The 18,621-nt window shown below is 37.5% G+C and overlaps 1 protein-coding gene across 3 annotated transcripts; it reads right to left on the bottom strand.

The window, feature by feature from the left end:
• Nucleotides 1-655: 655 nt before the first annotated feature.
• LOC140151308 (uncharacterized) lies at nt 656-18,399 on the bottom strand. 3 transcript variants are annotated; one of them, XM_072173594.1, is made up of 6 exons: nt 18,263-18,399; nt 17,266-17,373; nt 15,756-15,974; nt 7,400-7,564; nt 4,445-4,601; nt 660-2,826 (listed from the first exon to the last, which is right to left on the bottom strand). In XM_072173594.1, exons 3-6 carry the CDS (start codon nt 15,955-15,957, stop codon nt 2,760-2,762), a joined length of 591 nt encoding a protein of 196 aa, XP_072029695.1. In that variant the 5' UTR covers nt 15,958-15,974; nt 17,266-17,373; nt 18,263-18,399; the 3' UTR covers nt 660-2,759. The 3 variants fall into 3 exon arrangements, with proteins under 3 accessions (XP_072029694.1, XP_072029695.1, XP_072029696.1); XM_072173595.1 differs by having other exon boundaries at nt 18,230-18,344; XM_072173593.1 differs by lacking the exon at nt 17,266-17,373 and having other exon boundaries at nt 656-2,826; nt 18,263-18,344.
• Nucleotides 18,400-18,621: the final 222 nt, after the last annotated feature.

Genomic DNA, 18,621 nt, shown 5'->3' with positions numbered 1-18,621 from the left:
CAAACTGTCTAATCTATAAAGGATTATTGCAAAAAATATATAGAAACCCCGCCCAAAATACTAATTACCTGACATAACACTCAGAACGCTACTGACCATCCTTTATTGTTATGCATAGTCGTGCTAAAAGTCGATCGATACATGTTGAAATCAGCACAATTAAGAATGACACCTTTTGCTTTTGCTTTGAAATTAATATTCTCGGTCAAATAAAAAACGATAATTTTTTTTCAGTAATGTCGGATAAAAACATGGTGCTTGGATATACTTTAAAAAAAATCCTGGTGTTAAAATTAGGCATAAAATTGTGTCTTTTAGTGTAAGATTTTTAATTTCCTACAATCAATCTAAAACTAAATGATGACAGAATCCGTGTTTTTTTAAGAATGCAGGGCCACATAAAAACCTTGAAACTTGTGTGAAGAAACACATGAAATAATGTGTAGATTTGGATAACAAAAATTGAAATTTTGACTTTATAAAAGAAGTAAGTCAGGCAAAAGAAGGCAAAGTAGCATATCTGATACTGAAATATAGTTTTGTCCATGTTTTTAACAGATTTTCCTAATTTCTTATCAAATAATTTCAACACATTACCCATGCATGTCAAAATGCAAATCAAATACCCCGCATTTTTAATTGTGCGCAGGCAAGTGTACAATAATTCCTGTTCAAAAAAAATTCAAAACACTGCCAACTAAGAAAACCAACAATATTTATAGATGACTCTTAAGAAACTTTCACAAATGGGACCAAATTTAAAAAAGGGTGAAAAGCTACACACGAAAGATTTCTTAAACTTTGGCCTTTTTTTACGTTTTGTGGAAGATATTGATGTTTTTTTTCTTCAAATTTTAACCTCAAGGTTACTCTTGCTTTTTTGCCCTGCGGGGCCCTTCTATTGGGGTCCCACTTGCAGTGTGTAGTCGTCGTATGAGAGTCGCCTGCCTCGGGCCTGTCGGCCCTGTAGCCTTGATTTTTGTTGATACTGGCCCCAATTAAGGGTGACGACATTTCGTTGTCCACAGCCTGTCATACTTAGCGACAGCCCGTCACATTTCATACTTTTTACTTTTCCCCCAATAATTTCACTCATTCTTCTGGACCAATCCTCTATGTGGTGCTAATTTATAGTTTAAGCTTGTTGGATATCCATATTTCGCGGTTAATGATTCTTTGCAAACTAGTTGGATATCCATATTGCACAGTTAGTGGTTCTTTGTAGCCCTACGGGGCAAACTAGTTGGGTATCCACATTTCGCGGTTGGTGATTCTTTGTAGCCCTGCGGGATCAAACTAGTTAGATATCCATATTGCGCGGTTAGTGGTTGTTTGTAGCCCTGCGGGGCAAACTAGTTGGGTATCCATATTTCGCGGTTAGTGATTCTTTGCAGTCATGCGGGGCAAACCTATTGGATATCCACATTTCACGGCTAGTGGTTCTTTGTAGCCATATTGTGGATATCCATATTTCGCGGTTATTGGTTTTAACGCACCGTAACCACCCCAACCAGCCACATACCTCACCCAGCTATTTTACTTATCAAAATACTAGTTTCTATATTCTATGGGGTAAAATATTTCTTAACGTTTAATAGCTGAACCCCATAGTTCAGCATAAGCTTTCAAAGATTTGCATCAACAAGGCATTGTGGATATTTTTACTGATAAACATTTGCGTCACATAATACATTTACATGATGAACATGAAGTATATAAGGCTAGATTGTGCTGTGTTCAGTTTTATAAGACGGATTTTTGCCATTATTATTTCTTCTTAATTATCAAAAGAAAAAAAAATTATTAGAATTAAAAATTCTACCCGGATTCGAACCCACAATCTTTAGATTCATAGTCCATGGATATACTACTGTCTGTTCAATTAGCTTAGATTTTTGTCTTATCAAACACAAAATGTCGATCTTTTAATTGCATAATTTGTTGGGCAAAACGTTCACCTTCCAAATAAATATAAGAACGAAAATCGTCTCTGCAAGGTCTTGAGATTATTGCAATATTACTAATTCTAAAAAAGTAAACTTCCTTGACTCGGAAACGTTTTTAACGATATTTTCTGTGGCGCGATGGGTCGGACTGTCTTGTTTTCTTGGGTACTTAGCTATGACGTGTGCCAGCTAATTACATCATCATTGTACTTTTCCAGCAGTCATGGGATCAGAAACACGTGATGGGCGGACTTGCCCCGAGGGCGTACTTGCCCGACCCGGTCTATACTTCACTGTGTATGAGCTTTTTGAGTAATTTTGTTATGTCTGACTTTATGAACTTCTTTTTGTCCAGTCGGGTTTTTTTGAACCGGCAAACTGTCAAAAAAATTGAGACTTTGCCTGCAAAAACAGGTTTCAACCGAACACTGTTACAAACAAACTGTTAAAATTCACGAGAAAGAGGTCAAAATTTTGGGAAAACCACAAAGGTCCATTTCCTTGAAAAGAACCAAAGGTCTCATTTCCGAAAATCAAGAAGCCTGGATGCCATTAGTTACAGCTGCCCACCCAGTAAATTATTTTCCCTGATTTGAGGGCAAAAATATATTAAATTGCCCAACCAGTAGTTTTTCCATATTTATCTCCTTGTCCTGCGTCTGTTAGAAGTTTTGAAGTTATCAACTATGTCCATAATGAAAGAACAGATCATGGGCTGATTCCACGCAGTCCCGCAATAATATACACAGCCGTCACCAACCAAAATTTTAGGACTCCTCTGCAGAATAAGACAGCGGAGGAACTTGTTGTTTTTCATTCGAAATATGCGTTTATAAAACGCAGCAGAGTGCCATTGACGCGTTTGTAAATATACATGTACCTGCAAAAAAGACAAAAACACATTATTGTCATGATGAGGTACTATTCAGGCTGGATATTTCCATCAAATTAGAGTTTTTTCATGCCTTTGTTCATGTGGAATATGACTAAAGTTGTCGTTGTGAGGAGCAACAATGCAGTTAAAAAGAGGTATTGTCCGATCTACAACCTCTTTCCTAACTTTTCTCCATTTCCATCAAAATGGTATCAGTGGAAAGCCCTTTTTTCACTGACCCTGTGAAATTTTAGGACTGAGAGATGTTTGTTTCGATTTTGTAAGCTAATGTTTCACAATTGGGGTAACGCACTAATATTGGTCACATACGGCCCTAGTAATCTATGGGTTTCAAATGCACGTGGCTTTAAGTCCTCTGAAATGGTACTGCGGATAACTCCTGCTCACCTATACGCTAACACAACAATGTTGTAACAACGTTGTAGGGTTCCGTTGCGTATGAGCAGTCTATGATTTCAGTATTGCATGTTTTCATCATGTTCATTCAAGGGGTAGATAATTGAAAAGCATGTGAAGTGCACAACAGAAATGAACATATCAAAATATTTGACATTTTTTTTTTTTACATACACAAAATACTCCCCTCCCAATTGATATTACCTAATTTTGGTAAATGACATATATTTTATGATGATGGAATAGACTCCATTTAACATTTGACAAGCAACATTTACGTTGACATCAACCTGGGTTCCGATGTATTCGTTCTCCGCCATGAGTGCTCATCCTTCATCAAAGGACTTGGACTTGGACATGTTGGACTAGATCTGGGCAAATCTTGCAAAGCAAAATTCCAAAATCGTCCTGATGACCTGCTTCCAAAAGATGACTTTATACTGAAACAAAGTCACGCGAAGAGCGCAAGAATTGGCAGTTTTAATGCTATAATTGGCCAAAATGCTCAGATTCTACTGGACTGGGAAATGTAATACTGAAAAAAATCAGCTCTCCTCCCCTATCATGCCTATTTGAAGTGTTAAAATCCCCCCCTGTTTTCTCAGCTAAAATTTAGAAGATCCTTCATGCACCGACATCCACCAACACACACGCACACCCCCAATATATTTGTAAACTGTTGTACATACAATCACTTAGTGGCGTTTGGTCACTGGTGATTTTTTTCTGTTAAAAACTAGTGTATTTACAAAGTGTATACCGCTCTTGCTTAAAGCCATATTATAACATTTCTGTAAAAATAGATTAGTATTTATTTCCCATAAAATGTTAGCTTTTACTGTCAGATATGTCCCCTTTTAATTTTGAGCCGAACAAGTGAGGTAAAGCATAGAAAAACTACTAGCGCCCATGCATGCATGTTACTCCCGCGGTTGCAATACGGTAAGATCCTCGGGGTGTGTGTGTATGTGTATCCCGCACGCCGTGTACGTATTGTGCATACCTGTTCGACTAATATTTCCATCGTTTTATTCAAAATCTCGGATTTTGACAAAACTACAGCACCTAAAGCCTTGAATTTTGCAGAGTATCTTTATTGACTGAAGTACATTACAATCGTGTAAAAACCAGAATTTAACATTTTTTGAGGGCGTTCTCCTCAGCAAATGTTATAATATGGCTTTAATGGGATACCCCTGAAGCTTACCGAGCTGAGCCAATGACGGCATCATCATGGTAGGCATTTAAGACACCATCTTCCCAAACCTTTCCGTTATTCTCCTCACCGAATGCACTAGGAGTGTATAATACCCGATTAACACTGGGATTGCTTTCGAACCATTTCAACCATTCCTGCTTCATATCTGGAAAACATGCCAAAGGCAAGCAGAAAGTTAGAATCTATTATTAGTTTCGATATAATTCGCCGTTTAATTCTAATTTCTTAACATTTACATATACGATATAGCCTACATAATAATATTATGGGAATCTATCGAGCGTTTTAACTGTACTTGCATCACATCAAGTCGTGAAAAAAAACCCAGTTGATTTGTAGTTATCACGCTCGCGAAATTTCACACGCCCCTGGGAATTGTGGGTATATAGCTAAAGGTCTGTCGCAATCTCCACAGGGAATGCGGTACACCACTCCCCAAATTTCATCATTCCGCGGTTTATCCTTGGGCGCAACAAGTACTTGACGAAGAGTTTGACGTGGTTTGAAGACAGTGGAGATGTTATAATTCCCAAACACTCTTTTGATTTTTTCTGACAAGTTTTGAGCGTAGGGGACTACTACAAAGCTTTTCTTTTTTGAAGATGTGTTCGCGGCGCTATTAGATTTCTTGACTTGAGCCCGTTTGAAACTCCAATCTGCATAGCCGCAACGTTTCAGAGCCGATTTGACGTGATTAAGTTCTTGATCTTTGTCTTCCGAGTCAGTGACCAATGTGTCCGCCCGATGGAAGAGGGTCCTAAGGGGCGCACCATTAGATTTCCAGGGGGGCATGGGAGTTTTTTGAAGAAAAAAAAACTTCGCCCACTAGTGAGGCGAAAAAAAAAACTTTGCCCACTAGTGAGACGAAAAAAAATTGTTTGCCTCACTGATGAGTAAAAAAAAAAATTCCCCCACCCAACTTTGTATAAAAATTTACATTAAAATTGAAAAAAAATAACTTCGCCGCCGAAGGCGGCGAAAAAAAAAAAAATTGGTGCTCTTGGAGGCGAAAAAAAAAATTCTGCCTGACCTAAACTCCCATGCCCCCCCTGAGAATATAATGGTGCGTCCCTAATGACACTAAGCTTATGTTCTAGTGGATGGTGTGCGTCGAAAGCTAAGTATTGGTCAGTGTGTGTTGGTTTTCTATATACACTGACCTTAACTGTACCGTCCGCTTGTCTTTTCGCCAGCGCATAGGGCGCTGGTACCTAATTCTGAGATGGGGTTTGTGTACACTAAAGATTAGCTAAGATTATAGCCTTCTTCTATTGGTATGAATTATTTTTTTACTTCTCGTGGTGGAAATGTTTTTGATGTCTGCTAATTCGATTTGCAAGGAAAAGAAAGTATGTTTTGCCGTTTCAACGAACGAAAACGATTGAGTATTGCCAAAGTTATGTTTGAATTAATTATGACTTAAAAAGTTATCATAGGTTAGGCCTACACATATAAACATTAACTTGTTCAGCAATCAGCATATCAAAAAAATGACATGGTCAAAGCGGGGGAATGATCACGAGGTCATATCAGTGGACTACTGCATGAGCATAGCATGATGTTTGGTTGCCTGTGAGTGCATAATTGATATGTTGATAACAGATCTAATAATGTTGTGGAATCAAAATCTTCATTATATGGACCACATTGAAGTCAAAGTAATTATCTATCCTATCCTGTATCGTTTTATGGATAAAATTGACTCAAAATGTTATTGATGATATTATTGCTATCTTTAACATCAGTTTTGTCTTTTCAACGGGAAAAATCCGATTGAAAATAAATTTTTTAGGGGCTAGCTATAATATTGAACAATATATCCCATATTTTGACATGCACTTATAGAAAATAAATAAATTATTGTCTTACTTTATAAATGATAAATACTGTAAAATGACACATAACTAAAGTGAGGCCAATTTCTATCTTTTTTATTTGATTCATAAAATTACATTCAACAAAATGATTGAAGACTGAGAAAACACACAATGCAGACTACAGAATGGAGTAGGTAAGATGTCATGTCCATAGCTTTGCAGGAGTTTCGGACTAACAATCAACACATTCAAAAAATACAGTTTAAAAGTGAAGATTGTAGTGAATGATCAGTCCTTTATCATGTGCTTGCCACTATCTACTTTATAGTAAACTATACATTGCGAAATAATATAAAATTATTTTAAAATAAAATGTGCATGTAAGTTGAGTTAACATAGCGAATTAACTAACAACTGCAGTGTATTTCTTGATTTTATAATAAGCATGGGTAAAAAGCAGTTAAGACAAAAATACAGAACAATTTGGAGTAATGAATTAAAGAGTTGACAGAAGATATAGGAGTTAATGTGTTTTGCTGTTTCAGTGTGCATGTTTTCACCATTGATGGTTTGGTGAACTGTCATGTAACATGGATGTGATCGTGATCCTCAAAAATGCCTTTCACGGTGACCCAAACTATTTACAAGACCTCTTCTGCATTGACGCTGGCCTTCCCTTTTAAAGGGAATTTTTATTACCAAAGTGTCCAAAAAGGCAACTGACCCTCCTTTTCGGGGTCGTTGGTAAATTTAATTAACACATTTTGGCTGTTGATGTGCTCTGTGAATTGATGGACCTTATTTTTGTTGATGACCACGAAGGTATCATCCACGTAACGCATCCAAATTCGTGGGGGTCAATGGCAGAAGCTATTGATTTCTGTTCGAACCATTCCATGCGACCCTGAGCTAAACCAATTAGATATATAGCTCATAAGGCCTATTATCATTCGATTTCGGGCTCTTGCTGAAAAACGACAGCGGTACACTATTTGCCCTACATGAGCGACAAACCAAAATGGAGGATTTACCACAGCGTTACACACGGGGTAATTCTGAGTAAGTACTCTTTGGGTATAATCTCTTTGATTATTTCAATGGGTGTCCAAGTAATTTAAATGTTTACCTTCTTTCCCTAATATAGGTGCTTGCCCATTAACGACATTTATACAATCGTCGGCGAATAACTCTTCAATAATGGCCGAATAATCACCGCTTTCGATCATTTCTGATATTCTTGCGTTCATTGCATTGATCTCGTATTCAAGGGAGAGGCTGCCTTTGCTCGGTGCTAAAAAGAAAAGGTAATCATGGTGATGGTTCATTCAAATTGCTCCCGAAATTATTCAAGATGATGCCAACTTGTAAACATAAAGATCCACAACCTTGAGATTATTATTTTAACAAAATACTTCATAGCGTTACTCAAGCAATTCTAAAGCTAGTCAGGCAGCTGTTTGACAAGTCAGGCTAGTTAGTCAAGCATGCTAAAGTAGTTTGCTTGACTAGTGTGCTGCAAACCACGTTACTGGTAAAAATTATGAAACAAAAACCAGTTTTTCCTGTCTGGTGGGATTTATTCTCATAGTTTTGCGTTGGTCCCTTGAAGAAAATCCTCTACTCTTACCTAGTGATCATGATGACAGCAGATTTATGAGCACTGAGAATGAACCTTTTACCCTTTCCACTAAACCATGCAGTTACGAAATAATAGTGATGCTTATTATCAGTTCTTATCATGTTTAGTATTCTTACCTTAGATTCTAAGGTCTTCAATAGCAAATGAATATCCAAAATGTCACATTATACATTTAAAATCATCGACAAGTTTATTCCATATATAAAACAGCAATGTTGTTAACAACGATGCTATTGCCCGGTTTACAATCCTAAACTTATCATCCCGATTAGTATCCATCTACTAGTATAAGGTAGTCATTTCAAAGCTGTTGAACATGCATGTTCAAAGAGGTTGGCCAACTTAGTATTTCGAAATGAAAGGTTAAGTTACGAAAGTAATTGACTTAACTTACCTACAGCTAGTCAAGCCAGCTTGACTAACCTAAAGCTAGTCCAACCAGTGTGACTAACCTGAAGCTAGTCAAGCCTTGACTAACCTATTAAAAGCTATTCAAGCCGCGCTTAACTAATCTAGTTAAGATTGCTAACTTAAAGCTAGTCAAGCCAGTTTGACTAACTCGATATCGTAAACTACACCAGGCACAAAAAGAAACTCGTCAGTTATATTCATCCTTGCTGTTCAATAACTTGATAATTTTGGATTATTCTGAAATATACATTTTGTTAATTGGACTTTTCTTTCTCATTTGACACCCTGTTCGTAAACATTGAGCAAGAATTGACCAAGATATGCGCCTCCAAACTCTCAAACCCCAAAATGAAAAGTTGCAATTTTAACGATTCAATTGTGCCTGTTACACTGTGCTTTATTGATTGGCCTGGTGGTGCTTGTGTGCAATACAACGATGCGTTCCCATTGAAAATCGTTGAAAATGCAACCTTTGATTTTGGGGTTTGAGGCTTTGGAGGCGCATATCTTGGTTAATTCTTGTTTGTTTTTCACGAACAGGGTGTCAAATGAGAAAGCAAAGTCCAATTAACAAAATGTATATTTCAGAATAATCCAAAATTATTAAGCTATTGAACAGCAAGGATGAATATAACTGACGAGTTTCTTTTTGTGCCTGGTGTAGTCTGATACAACATTAGTCAAGGAGGCTTGAAAATATTGTGATGTGCCCTGAGTAATTTAATTTGATGATTTATTTTTGTTTACAAAGTTACATGAGTGATGACATTTTAGGGGAATTCCCCTCTCAAATTGAGCAAAACAAGTTGAATCATATCTAATTTGGAATATTTGGAAACCCCCCTTCAGATTGTAAAGAGATGACATCATATGGGATTCCCCTCAGGAAGTGATGTAATGGGATTTCCCCTCAGGAAGTGATGTCATGTGAAAGGTTAATGTTATAATTAAGACTTTGGAATTTCCCAGATTGAGCATAATGTGAAGGTAGTAAATGGCCCATAATAGAATGGGGTTTTTCCCATGCTTGATATATATAAGAAATGTAAACACAATTATTGTCACAGTTGATAGTGTTGATCTGGGCTATGCTTACAGTCCAATTCCTTGAAAGAAAGGAAATTACAAACCAGAAATATTTTATGTAGTCAAAGTACTACTATTTACCAGTGTTGTCGGAGAAGATCTAGAATACGTCAAAGAACGTTATTCTTCCAAGAAAGGAAATATATTCTTCTGTCGACTTGCTGAAGTCTGGTATTTTGATTCAACGCAACTGTCAAAATAAGTGGGGACAACTGCATCGCAGTCCTGCTTCCTGAAGAAGATATTGTGTGAAAGGTGGAAATAGCACCAAGTTTGGAGAAAGCAGCGCAAGGAGTTAAATTTGGAGAACTGCGCAAGGAGTTTAGCATAGGGAGGACGGCGCAAGGAGTTTAGCATAGGAGGACGGCGCAAGGAGTTTAGTATAGGAGAATTGCGCAAGGAGTTGTAAACGTGTTTGGAGAACACCATTTTCGTGTAAGGATTTTATACGCAAGGAGTTATCAATGCAAGTGTACAAAGGACTTCGCTGATTGTCGCAGGACAAGTGAATAGGAATATATTACATCAGTCGTCCAGAACATTACAAGAACTTTATGATCACCAAGAAGAAGAAGAATGCTGGCTAAGTACAAAATAGATAAAGAGTGATTATATTTGATTAATGTATATGTGCATTTGTAGTCATTATATTGCACCAAACGAAACTTGCTTTCAATTAAAGACTTAGATTTTGTTAGCTTAAACGAACAGTGTATTTGTGTTGTGCATTCGTGTGAGTTCGGGTAAAAGGTGATTTTGGCCTTGAGTCAAGTGCGACTCGTAACAAAATTGGGGGCTCGTCCGGGAAGTACACTGTAAAAAAGTTGACATTAATATACTGAGTCTTGAAAGTGAAAGTACAGTATGGCAGAGTTTAAAGCAGAAGAGTTTCTTGAAACTATAAATTGGGAGAAGTTTGATGAGTTGAAGAAGCCTGATTTGTTAGCATTTGCTAAACATTATGACTTGAAAGTAAAGCAAGCTACAAGAAAGCAAATAATCAAAAATGCCTTGATTGATGTTTTGGTTGGGGAAGATATTTTTGATGAATCCTATTTGGAAGAGAAACTTGAAGTAGAAATTGTTGGGGACTCAGCATTTAAGTTGAAAGAGTTGGAAATTCAATTAGAATTGAGGAAAATGGAAATGGACCAAAAGAAAATGGAAATGGACCAAAAGAAAATAGAAATGGACCAAAAAGAAAAACTGGAAATTATCAAGTTAGAGAATGAAAAACAAGAAAGACAAGAAAGATTAGATATGGAGAAACAGAAAATGGCAATGGAAGACAAAGCGCGCCATGAAAAGATGGCGCTGGAAGCACATTTGAAAGAAAAAGAAATTGAGTTTGAACAAGAGAAGTTAGCAAAACTAGGTGACAAATACTCATCAAGTTTCTCCTCAAAGTCAAAGTCAGGTTTTGATGTTACAAAGTATGTAAAGCTTGTGCCTAAATTCAAAGAAAAGGAGGTTGACGAGTACTTTCAACATTTTGAAAAGGTAGCTACAAATTTGAAATGGCCTCCAGAGCATTGGACCCTACTGTTACAAAGTAGTTTTGTGGGGAAGGCCAGGAGACTTACTCAGCTCTACCAATAGAGAAATGTAATAATTATGAAGAAGTCAAACAAGCAGTCCTTAAGGCCTATGAACTGGTGCCTGAAGCATACAGACAAAAGTTCAGAGATTCAAGAAAGCAAGCAGATCAAACGCATGTAGAATTTGCTAGAGTAAAAGAACAAAATGTTTGACAGGTGGCTTGGGTCAAAAGAAGTCAAAGATGATTTCGGCCAACTTAAGCAATTAGTTCTTATAGAAGAGTTCAAGAAATCTGTCCACGTTGACATTAAAACCCATTTGGATGAAAGCGCTAGCAAAATTAAGACGCTAAATGAGGCGGCGACAATGGCGGACGACTATGGCTTAACTCACAAATTGAATGCGGGTAGATTTAGTCATAACAGAAGTTATTCAAACAGGTTCAGCCATAACCAACCTAGAGCAAATCAGGGTGGTACACAAGAAGGGAGATCTCAGTCTAATCACAGATCCTGGTCTAATTCACAGCATAGTGCTGGTGGTAGAGGGACCCCATGGAGTTCAGGTACCAGACCAACAGGTGGGACTGAATTTAAATCCCAATTAGTTTGCAATTTCTGTAAGAAACCAGGACATACAGTGACCACGTGTCGGAGCTTAAAAGCCAAACAAGATGCACAAAAACAGCAGCAAACTGCTAGTAATACTGTAGGATGTGCAGTGTCACTTGAGTCAAAGAAACAAGTCAGTCAAATCAAAAAACAAGAATTCCCACAAAAGGGAGGTGAGACAGACAAGGTGTGTGAAGAATTTGAACCATTTGTGTTAGAGGGAGTAGTATCACTTGGCGATAATGGTAGTCCAAAGCCCATTAAGATTGTGCGAGATACGTGTTGTGCACGGTCTATGATTCTGGAAGGAACTTTGCCCTTTAATGAGGATAGTTCAGCTGGTAATGCTTTGATCCAGGGTATTGGGATGGAAATACTTAATGTACCTCTCCACAAAATTAACTTGACATCTGACTTGGTTTCTGGTCCTGTAACCATAGGAGTTAGACACTAATTGCCAGTCAAAGGAGTGTCCATGTTGCTAGGAAATGATTTGGCAGGGGGGAAGGTTTTTCCTGACCCAATAGTTACAGATAAGCCCTGTTTGCAGGATGATAGTAGTGAGGAAAAGGAGATATTTCCTGCATGTGCAGTTACACGGGCAATGAGTAAGAGGGCCTCTGTAGAAACAATTGAGGACAACCAAATTGATGACTTAGGCTACAATTTGGAAGACACATTTGTGTCACAGTTGAATGAGAAAGAAGATAAACTTCCTTCTTCTGGGGATAAAAATACCCCTCAAAATGACACAGCCTCTGAGCATGAACAAATTGGGAAAACATTGAGAGACCCATTAAGTCATGACAAGCTAATTCTGGAGCAACAAAATGACCCAGAACTCAAAGAGATCAATCAAAGGGCATTGACCCTAGAAGAAGCAGAACAAAATTCTGTCTGTTTTTACAAACAATTCTGATGTGCTCACTAATTTGGACTCAAAGTTAGGTCATCTTTCTCAAGATCAACAAAGTCAAATTGCAAATTTGATTCACAAATTTGACAATATATTTCCTGATACGCCAAGTAGAACAAATGCTGCATTTCATGATGTAGATGTTGGTGATACAAAACCAATCAAGCAGCATCCTTACAGAGTCAATCCATTGAAAATGGAACATCTCAAAAATGAGATCAATTACATGCTAGACAATGATATCATAGAACCAAGTAGTAGTAAGTGGAGTTCACCATGCATTCTTGTTCCCAAGCCTGATGGTTCATACCGATTGGTGGCAGACATGAGAGCTGCAAATGTTCATTCAAAGACAGACTCATACCCAATTCCAAGAATTGATGATTGCATTGACAAAATTGGGAATGCAAAATTTGTTAGCAAATTTGATCTTTTGAAAGGGTACTGGCAGGTTCCACTCACAGACCGTGCCAAAGAGATTTCTGCCTTTTGTACACCATTTGGTCTTTACCAATACAAAGTTATGCCATTTGGGTTGAAAAACGCACCTGCAACATTTCAGAGAATGGTAAATCAAATTGTGGCAGACATAGAGGGATGTGAAGCGTATGTAGATGATTTGATTGTTTACAGTCAAACTTGGGAACAACATATGGAACAACTCCATCAATTGTTTAAGAAGCTGTCTGAAGTACAGTTAACCGTCAATCTGGTAAAAAGTGAGTTTTGCCATGCCACAGTCACATACTTGGGATATGTTGTAGGTCAAGGTCAGGTGAAACCTATCAAAGCCAAAGTTGAAGCAATTGAGCAATACCCCACACCTGTAAACAAGAAGGCACTCATGAGATTTCTAGGAATGGTTGGCTATTATAGAAAGTTCTGTCCAAACTTTTCAGAGATAGCAAGTCCTTTGACTGATTTGTTGAAGAAAGATGCTAAATTCATTTGGTCAGAACAGTGTGAAAATGCTTTTCACAAAGTCAAATCTATACTCATGAGTTCACCAGTACTTACTGCACCTGATTTTCAGAAGCAGTTTAAGTTGACTGTTGATGCCAGTGACATAGGCTTTGGAGGTGTTGTGATGCAAGAGGGTGAAGATCAAATAGATCACCCCATTTGTTACTTTTCAAGGAAATTCAACAAGCACCAGAGAAATTACTCCACAATTGAGAAGGAGTGTCTAGCATTGCTATTAGCACTGCTACATTTTGATGTGTATTTGGGTACCACAGTATACCCTGTGCTTGTTTTCACAGATCACAATCCCTCACCTTCATCAACAGGATGAAGAACAAAAACCAAAGACTGGTGAGGTGGAGTTTGACCTTGCAAGAGTACAATCTGGACATCAAACATATTAAGGGAAAAGACAATGTAATGGCTGATGCCTTGTCCAGAATTGCATAAAAACTGACAAACAAAAATTCCTTTAAGAAGGAACTTGTGTGACAAGTAGTCACTGTGTATGTTGAGTTAAGCACTCAAAGTTAATATTATGTTGAAGTTGATGTAACAGAAGAAAACATTTAAGAAAGTTTTCATTACATTCAAACTTTCTTCTTTTTAAGGGGAGGTGTGATGTGCCCTGAGTAATTTAATTTGATGATTTATCTTTGTTTACAAAGTTACATGAGTGATGACATTTTAGGGGATTCCCTCTCAAATTGAGCAAAACAAGTTGAATCATATCTAATTTGGAATATTTGGAAACCCCCTTCAGATTGTAAAGAGATGACATCATATATGGGATTCCCTCAGGAAGTGATGTAATGGGATTTCCCTCAGGAAGTGATGTCATGTGAAAGGTTAATGTTATAATTAAGACTTTGGAATTTCCCAGATTGAGCATAATGTGAAGGTAGTAAATGGCCCATAATAGAATGGGGTTTTTCCCATGCTTGATATATATAAGAAATGTAAACACAATTATTGTCACAGTTGATAGTGTTGATCTGGGCTATGCTTACAGTCCAATTCCTTGAAAGAAAGGAAATTACAAACCAGAAATATTTTATGTAGTCAAAGTACTACTATTTACCAGTGTTGTCGGAGAAGATCTAGAATACGTCAAAGAACGTTATTCTTCCAAGAAAGGAAATATATTCTTCTGTCGACTTGCTGAAGTCTGGTATTTTGATTCAACGCAACTGTCAAAATAAGTGGGGACAACTGCATCGCAGTCCTGCTTCCTGAAGATATTGTGTGAAAGGTGGAAATAGCACCAAGTTTGGAGAAAGCAGCGCAAGGAGTTAAATTTGGAGAACTGCGCAAGGAGTTTAGCATAGGAGGACGGCGCAAGGAGTTTAGCATAGGAGGACGGCGCAAGGAGTTTAGTATAGGAGAATTGCGCAAGGAGTTGTAAACGTGTTTGGAGAACACCATTTTCGTGTAAGGATTTTATACGCAAGGAGTTATCAATGCAAGTGTACAAAAGACTTCGCTGATTGTCGCAGGACAAGTGAATAGGAATATATTACATCAGTCGTCCAGAACATTACAAGAACTTTATGATCACCAAGAAGAAGAATGCTGGCTAAGTACAAAATAGATAAAGAGTGATTATATTTGATTAATGTATATGTGCATTTGTAGTCATTATATTGCACCAAACGAAACTTGCTTTCAATTAAAGACTTAGATTTTGTTAGCTTAAACGAACAGTGTATTTGTGTTGTGCATTCGTGTGAGTTCGGGTAAAAGGTGATTTTGGCCTTGAGTCAAGTGCGACTCGTAACAATATTAAACTAGTCCGTCATGCTTGACAATTAATGAATTACAGGCTTGACTAACCAGTCTGACTAGTTTAAGGCTGGTCAAGCAGCTGCCTGATATTAAATGGATGCCACTTTATGAGAGTCTAACAAAAAGTCTATGTGCAACAAAAATAGAAACATTTACCTGTTAAAGCTAGTCCAACCAGTATGACTAACCTGAAGCTAGTCAAGCCTTGACTAACCAATTAAAAGCTATTCAAACTAATCTAGTTAAGATTGCTAACCTAAAGCTAGTCAAGCCAGTTTGACTAACTCGATATCGTAAACTAGTCTGATACAGCATTAGTCAAGGAGGCTTGAAAATATTAAACTAGTCCGTCATGCTTGACAATTAATGAATTACAGGCTTGACTAACCAGTCTGACTAGTTTAAGGCTGGTCAAGCAGCTGCCTGATATTAAATGTCACTTTATGAGAGTCTAACTTCTTGCTACGTATATATGGGCCCTCTCCTTGCTCTGTATGGATAGGAAATGTGCAACAAAAATAGAAACATTTACCTGCTAATTTTGAACACGACATTTTGCCATTATTGTTCTGTTTGTATTCCTCACAATGCTTAGTGCAGCCCATATGGGTTAGTGTGTCCGAAACCTCAACGCATTCATTACAGCGAGTGATGCAGTCTACCGATTCGGAGTTTGCAGAGTTGCAAAACATGATGAAAATACCAGCAACTGAGATGACTAAGCTCACCTTCATCTTGACAGAGTTATTACCTGTAATATGGTGTCATGAATGTGACATTCATGGATTAATCGATTTCTTTAAAACAATATTACCACAAAATACCACGAGGATAACCACTGCGCATCCATGAATCCCTGGTGATGCAATGACGCAATCACCCTAAGTGCTATATGCTCAGGGAATCGCTGGCCAGGCCAGCGAAACCCCTGTGGCTACCGGTCGGTGATACGTGTGCATGGCATGCGAGTGGTTTAAGGTTCGAATCCCGGGGTACCAAGTGACTTCTTTGTTCATCTTCTCTCCTTTTTCGTTTCTTCTTTTTAACTTCCGATACCAAAAAGTAGTGTCCGGTGTTAGAGTTATTTAACATTTTATTTTCCTAGATTGATGCCTATGTTCAAGTTACTTGGTTGTTGTGAATTTTACAATGAATACAAAAATACAGAAATATTATAAGCCTGCGCAGTTGTGAAGGCTAAACTCATGCACAGTTTCATAGTCCGGCTGCAAACTATTGTTTTATTTGGTTGTATGGTTTTGCCAGTGAAAGGGTTTTTCTTCTCCGATTATTAATTTATAGGTGGTACAAAATGAGATTATGGGGGTGTAGAATTGCTATCCCCTGGCAATTTAAGATTTCCAAGGTCAAAGTTTATACAGGAGTCAAAATTCAAAACTGCACAATTTTTTTAAAAACCCGTACCAGAAAGTACGGCTGATCCTAAAGATTCAGAAAAAGTATAGTTTGACCCACCCCGACTTATCGTTTCGGGGTTATAAGCCAAAAGTCATGATCTCAATCTAATAAAGAATAGTTATATCCAAATGTAATGACTTGTTACCTAGGTAATCATTTAGAGAAGTACTAGTAGGTCAACATCAGTAGGACTCCATTGACAATGGCCTATTTTGATGTGTTACCTAGGCAACAAGTCACTCTAGGTAGTTCAAACTATTCTTTATTCAAGTCGTTGTACAGAAAGACCCATTTGAAACCATTTTCATCAAAATTGAAGCATTTTTCTATGTTAACCCCTGTGTAGTTCTCTATTTTAACATTCCACCTTTTTGCTCATAACTCCACAATGATAAGTCGTTGATATGTGAAACTATATATTTTCCGAATCCTTATGACGAGAGGAATAATTTGACATATGTTTAGACAAAAGTTTTTAATTTTGACTCCTGTATAAACTTTGAACTTGGATATCTCGAATTGCTCAGGGGTGATAATTTTACACCACTCGGAATCTGATTTTGTACCACCCGTAGAACAGTAATCCAGAAACAAAAACACTTTAACTGGCAAAAACAACCTACCTTGGTCTGCCACCGGAGTATCAGATCTTCTGCAGCTGTATCAAAAGTTTTGTGACCCGGCCACACACCAGTACTTTGTAGATTAAAGGATAAGAACTCTGTAGATAACTTTTGTAAGGAATAGAATTGTATATTTTTTGGTACAAAATGTTAGTTTTCATTGTCAGATATGTCCTCTTTTAATTTGGGGCCAAACAAACGAGGCAATACAAAGAAAATCGCTATTTAATAAATAATACCATCGCATATGTCGCCAATGCGAGCCACTCATTCGAACGTGAGCCTGTCGGTTCTTTTGATATGTCTCGACTGCCCGCACGCCATGTACGTACTGTGTCATTATGCACATCGACTAATATTTCCATCGTAACAATAAAACGACGGTTCCTGCGGTTTATTCAAAATCTCGAATTTCGACAAAACTACAGCACCTAAAGTCTTGATTTTTGTAGGGTATGTTTACTAAAGTACATACCAATTATGTAAAAAAAAACAGAATTTTGAAAAGGGCGTCCTATCAGTAAATGTTATAATATATTAATTGAAAATCAAAGTTATCAAAAACAACATTTTGAAAGTATTTGACGACGGGAAAAATATTCAACCACGGAAACGGAAACAATATAATCACAAAGTTGAACAAAATAGACAAGTTTGCTGCACAGTAGTCTCATGTTGCCCGCTTTTGCATTCAAATGTACAGGAAGACAACCCGCTATATAGAAGGCAACTTCGAGACTTAAGACCATGTCTAGTCATTTCCAGAGGATCCAATGTTGCATTTAGAAGAAAGAAGCCTTTCCACTTATCACATCTACGACGCTATCAAAGAAATAATTCGGCTGTCGAATAAGATTCATTAGAAACCCAGAAACTGCTGGACATTTTGGTCCATAAAGACTATTTTAAGTGACTGAAAACAGTACAAGACACTTCAAACATCTCAATTTTCTTATTGACTTACTAACTGGTTTACAGTGTCGGTCGCGATACCTACTTGATTTTGACAACTTGACTGTGACTGCAACAATCATGACAATGGTGTAAAACGCTGTGGAAACGTTATATGTGGTGGCCACGGATCAAGCAACTGCGCATTTCAAATAATTATTTCAACTAGAATTACGCGGTTCGTAATTAAGGTGGCCCCCACACATGTGAAAACAAGGTGTGTAAACAAGATTTGTAATTACAAATAAAATATGCAATATGCAAATCAGCTCATTAATGTTCATAAATATGCAAATAACATGACACAAAACAGTACAGCACAGCACATCAGGCTACCATATCCAATCCCCATACCAAGTTTGAATTTGATCGGTCATTGCGTTTAAGTTGCAGAGTGGATTAATG

This window comes from Amphiura filiformis, chromosome 4, assembly GCF_039555335.1.
Source record: "Amphiura filiformis chromosome 4, Afil_fr2py, whole genome shotgun sequence".
NCBI lineage: Eukaryota > Metazoa > Echinodermata > Ophiuroidea > Amphilepidida > Amphiuridae > Amphiura > Amphiura filiformis.
This window is presented reverse-complemented; position numbering and strand designations above follow the sequence as displayed.

What these genes read in the sequence shown, in the direction of transcription:
- LOC140151308 (XM_072173593.1), bottom strand. Translation starts at nt 18,299, where the DNA reads ATGATTGTTGCAGTCACAGTCAAGTTGTCAAAATCAA. An exon ending in GTCGTGTTCAAAATTAGCAG is followed by an intron (nt 7,565 to 15,755) that starts GTAAATGTTTCT and finishes TTTTCTTTTTAG; the next exon opens with CACCGAGCAAAGGCAGCCTC. An exon ending in ACCTATATTAGGGAAAGAAG is followed by an intron (nt 4,602 to 7,399) that starts GTAAACATTTAA and finishes CATGTTTTCCAG; the next exon opens with ATATGAAGCAGGAATGGTTG.